Below are 5,000 nucleotides of genomic sequence, written 5' to 3' on the forward strand. Positions count from 1 at the left end.
ACACACACACACACACACACACACACACACACACACACACACACACACACACACACACACACCTGAAAATGGGGAAAGTATATACTGCACAGTTGGAGGGGACACACTGCCTGCTTTGGATCTGCATAATAAATGATGCATGTCTGGGTCAATGTTCCCTTTGTCTTGGCTGTGCTCCTGGGTACATCCAAATAAAGCACGACTCGCGCCTGCATAAAAATAATAAAAAAGTGGCCTTAAGCCAAAATGTCCCCGCCATTCACTGTATTCCACAGTGCTGGCAAAGGATGACTTCATGGAAATGGAAGACAATCAGCTATTTCCACAACTGGAATTTTTGTCCTTGAGCAAGACTCTGAACCCCTAATTTCTCCTGATGTGCAGGTTGGTGCCTTGCATGGTTTCCTCTGGCATCGGTGTGTGAATGTGTGTGTGGATGGGTGAATGTAATGCACAATCTCTGTAAAGCGCCTTGGATAAAGGCGCTATATACAGTAAATGCACCATTTACCATTTGTCTACCCTTTGAGCTATAATAGCAATGGAATACATAAAGGATTGGTGCTAGACCCATTGCTTTTTCGCGTCCTACTTTGACTGCTGAATTGTACGAGTTGATGGGGGCCTGTGCACATGGGGTGATCACTGCCTGCCTGCATGCTGTGCAGTTTAATTTATTTGTATTTATTGACCGTCAAGCTAAGTTAGCTGTTATAATCTGATCGCCCATGGCTGTGTACTTGTACATGAGACACAGTGTACTTGTACTGCCTGAACTGTAGCATACTTTATAGTTAGGCTACGAGAGACATCTCAGACAGAAAGGTAGTGAGCATACCAAACAACAGTCGCAATTTAGGTATGTTTCACTAAGACTGGAGCGTTTAAAGGGATAGTTCACACCCAAAATGACTTTTTTTTCCCTCTATCAATTACTCCATGGAGCCTAAAGATCTTCTACAGCAGAAGTGGTTCTCAAAATGTTCAGGTCGAGACCCAAAAGGCTGAATTTGCCCGGGACCCAAACAAGTGAAAATAGCAGATCATCATGATTGTGTGCACATCATCTTAATTATTATTATTATTTATTTGTATTATTATTTATTTATCTGGACTCTCTACCTAACACAAAGTATAAAATAAGAAAAATAAAACGACTTTACTGTAATACCAAAAGGACAAAGGCAGCAGCCAGGCAGGACTGAGTGGTTACATAAGAACAGACAAAAACCTCATCACATATTGCACTTGAAGGTTTAAGGTTCTCGATTTCTCGAGGTGTTAAACCCATTTACTGCGTCTGGAGAGGCTGAAAGCCATTGAAAACGTCAAAGCAATCACAATGGGAGCAGGGAGAGATGCCTGGTATTGCATAAGACCGACATACATGGCGATGTTATGCTCTCGCATGCATGCACGCGCACACACACACACGCACCCACACGCATGCACTAAAGCATGCACGCACGCACGCACGCACCCACACGCATGCACACACAAGCATGCACACACGCACAGTCGCACAAACAAGCATGCACGCACATGCACCGGTCCTGCAGACTCCCGATCAGTTATCTTGTGCAATGCACCGAAAAAAGTGGACAAAACACAGGACAAAACAGGACCAAATGGTACATTTATATAGCGCTTATCAAAAGCGCTTTACATAGATTTGTACACATTACACATTCATACACCGATGGTGGAGTAAACCATGCAAGGCACCAAACTGAACATCTGGAGCAATTAGGGGTTCAGAGTCTTGCTCATGGACTCTGAACTGGATCGAACTGGGAATTGTTGCCATCTGGCCACTCTACCCCTGATCAGCTGCCTCCCCCTCTGCTCCTCGCCTCCTCTGCTTTAAACCTTCTATTATTTATATTTTATTTGATTCATTTATTTGATTAATTAGCAGGCATTTGCTCACAAGGCATCGCATCGTGAGGTAATGTCAGTGAAATACAAGAAAATGATCAGCTATCTGTACTTATGTATGTGGTTAAATATGCGCATATATGCCGAAGCCACATGACATGAGATAATGAAACAAAACGCAGGCAAATGGTATTTAAACAACAGATTTAGAGGAGATGCAAACTGCATTCCACCATCAATGGGAATTAATAATGTGATATCGGGGGAAACAAAATAACTCTGTTCACCAAAACATCACCTGGAGACTAGAGGTCCAAAACTTTTCCTCTCCATTTTTGGTGTGTGTGTGTGTGTGTGCCTGTGTGTGTGTGTGTGTGTGTGTGTGAGACCTGGTGAACTCCATCGCTGGCAGTGTAGACAGACTGTAGTTGTTTGAGGTGGTCTCTGGTGTGGCTCAGACATCGTAGCATCTCAAACACCCTCTCTATTGTAGAGTGGACCCCCTCCATGGTCAGCTCCTCTGGACTCACACAACCTACACACACACACACACACACACACACACACACACACACACACACACACACACACACACACACACACACACACACACACACACACACACACACACACACACACACACACACACACACACACACACACACACACACACACACACGATACATTGTGAATAAGCAATAATCTAACAGCGACCACTCTTGCGTGATCAGAATTGGTGTTTTTCAATTATCAATTTCTCTGCATTATTACAATTACAATTATTACAATTACAATAATTATAATGATTAATGAATGAGCATCTGTCCGATTGTCATAAAACAGATTACATATCTATATATAACATATATCTCGCATGTGATGCATTGTGAGCTTGAAGATCTACTCTTGAATGCATGAAAGTATAAAATATGGTGTAGAGGGCTGAGGGACGGTGAGGGGAATGGTGATAGCAGCCTTCTACATTCCCTCTCATTGGCTCCAACCGCTGACAATCTAAGGCACTGCCGAGAAGCTGCACACACTGCGGCCTCTGCACTTTTTAGCATCAAGGCAGGAGTGTTTGAGGACTGTAGGCAGAGTCAGAGTTTGTGTAGACCTTAGACAGAGCAGGAGTGTTTGAGGACTGTTGGCAGAGTCAGAGTTTATGTAGACCGCTTAGAGTCTAAGCGGTCTACAGCAGGGGTAGACCACAGGGTAGACAGAGCAGGAGTGCTATATATATACTGTGAGGACTTGTTTCCCAGAGAGGGACAGAGACTTTTAGTTGTTTTTTCTTCTGATAAATGCCCTGGTCACTTAGTTGATAAATGCCCTGGTCACTTAGTTGATAAATGCCCTGGTCACTTAGTTGATAAATGCCCTGGTCACTTAGTTGCCAGAATAGGGAATTCAACAACATGTCTTTATGTTTGTCACTACAGCCACAATGCTGCCTACTGCCCGAGCCTGTTACAAGGGCGTAGGCTAAAGAAAGTGCAACACTCTCAATGTGATTCTTTCTTTGCGGGTTCTCTTCCTGTAAATGCAATGTTGACAGCTTGCACACAAAATAATTATGCCACCCACTCTTTTCCACCTGTAATCATGTGACAATAAAGTATAGGCTATACATAGCAATCTTGAGCAAGGACAATGGTTGACACATGCACTGAAATATTCACGTTCGCACAAAAATGGGCAGAGATGAAACATGTGTTCTTGTTTGGCAGGTAATTATCTTGGCTGGGTGTATATTCAAGCCAGTGATGATGTTCGGGGGCTTTCCAGCAGAGAAACTTGCTGTCTAATCAAAATGCTTTACAGAAGTGCCGAGGGTAGCAAAGATCTGCCTGTAGGAAAAAGCGGGGGAAAGAAATGACAGAGAATATAGCGGAGAGAAACAGTGAGGGTAGAAGAGAGCGAGAAAGAGACAGAGAGAGAGAGTGATGAGAGAAAGGAGTCAAAGAAACCAAGCATGAGGGAGTGTGGCAGAGTGAAACAGATGGAAATGGAGAGAGAGCCGTTCTATTATATGAATCATATGGCAATTCTGCATTTCTGCAATTCTGCATTCACACACGCGCGTACGCGCGCACGCACACAAGCACACACGCACACACACACACACACACACACACACACACACACACACACACACACACACACACACACACACACACACACACACACACACACACACACACACACACACACACACACACACACAGAACAGATATAGAGAGAGTGAATGAAGGAGCTAATAGTAGTATAGGGGTGGTTGGAGGCTGGTACCTGTACCAGCAGTTTCATGTGGAATGTGGTCGTTACAGACTAACGAGCAGGTCAGTGTATTAAAGCCCATGGGAGGAGGCTGCATCAGCACAGCTGCACCTGGGAATGCTACAACAACACAGCACTACAACACTCCCCCCACTGTGCCACATCACCGCTGCCAAACAGCACACTGGCAACCTGCCGTGCCTATTTTGGGAAGGTCAGTAAAGGTGAATTGTATTCCTTTGATCAAACTAAAAATGTTATACTTTCTTTTTTTTTTTTTTTTTTTTTTTGAAAACGTTCAAACGTTTTTTGAAAAGATTTTCACCATTCGTGAAAAAGCAACGCTGTGGGTTGCGAGCTTGTAGATTGGATTTTCGGGGGAGCATGACGGAGTAGGCATTACATAATAGCCGCAGGGGGGCTAGTGGACAGATGCAAGTTTTAAAGGACATCGCAATCAGCTCTCAATCAGCAGCTGAGGGGGAGTGGAAGAGACCATTTCCTCCTCTCAGACCCCGAGGCCGTTGGTCCTGATAAGCCAGCTAATTCTACTGCTAACAGATGCTGTCTGTCACCTAATAGTCACTTCTGTGTTGACCATATGGTCCTCAGATAGAAGCATGAGTCAGGCACACCTTTCGTGCCCTGTGTGAAAAAGGCAACCAGGTTTGTTCGCCTCTCTCAGAATATCTTTGGTGGAATGACGAGTTTCCACAGCAAACCATAAATGGCTAAATTAAACTCTCATATTTCAAACTTATGTAAGATGCGGTTTGACACCCCCCCCACCCACATCCTGATTCCTCCTAGCCGCTTTGAGGGTGAATGCAAAGACAGATGTA

At 44.2% G+C, this 5,000-nt stretch overlaps 1 protein-coding gene across 1 annotated transcript in view; it reads right to left on the bottom strand.

The window, feature by feature from the left end:
* Positions 1-5,000, bottom strand: part of scfd2 (sec1 family domain containing 2) — a 176,608-nt gene that overhangs the window by 28,734 nt on the left and 142,874 nt on the right. The window contains exon 6 of the mRNA XM_083766887.1: positions 2,268-2,413. Within this exon, the coding sequence (XP_083623013.1) occupies positions 2,268-2,413 (146 nt within the window). The remainder of the gene's footprint in view (positions 1-2,267; positions 2,414-5,000) is intronic.

Source organism: Protomyctophum parallelum (genome assembly GCF_964188405.1).
Source record: "Protomyctophum parallelum genome assembly, chromosome: 6".
In the NCBI taxonomy this organism is placed as follows: Eukaryota; Metazoa; Chordata; class Actinopteri; order Myctophiformes; family Myctophidae; genus Protomyctophum; species Protomyctophum parallelum.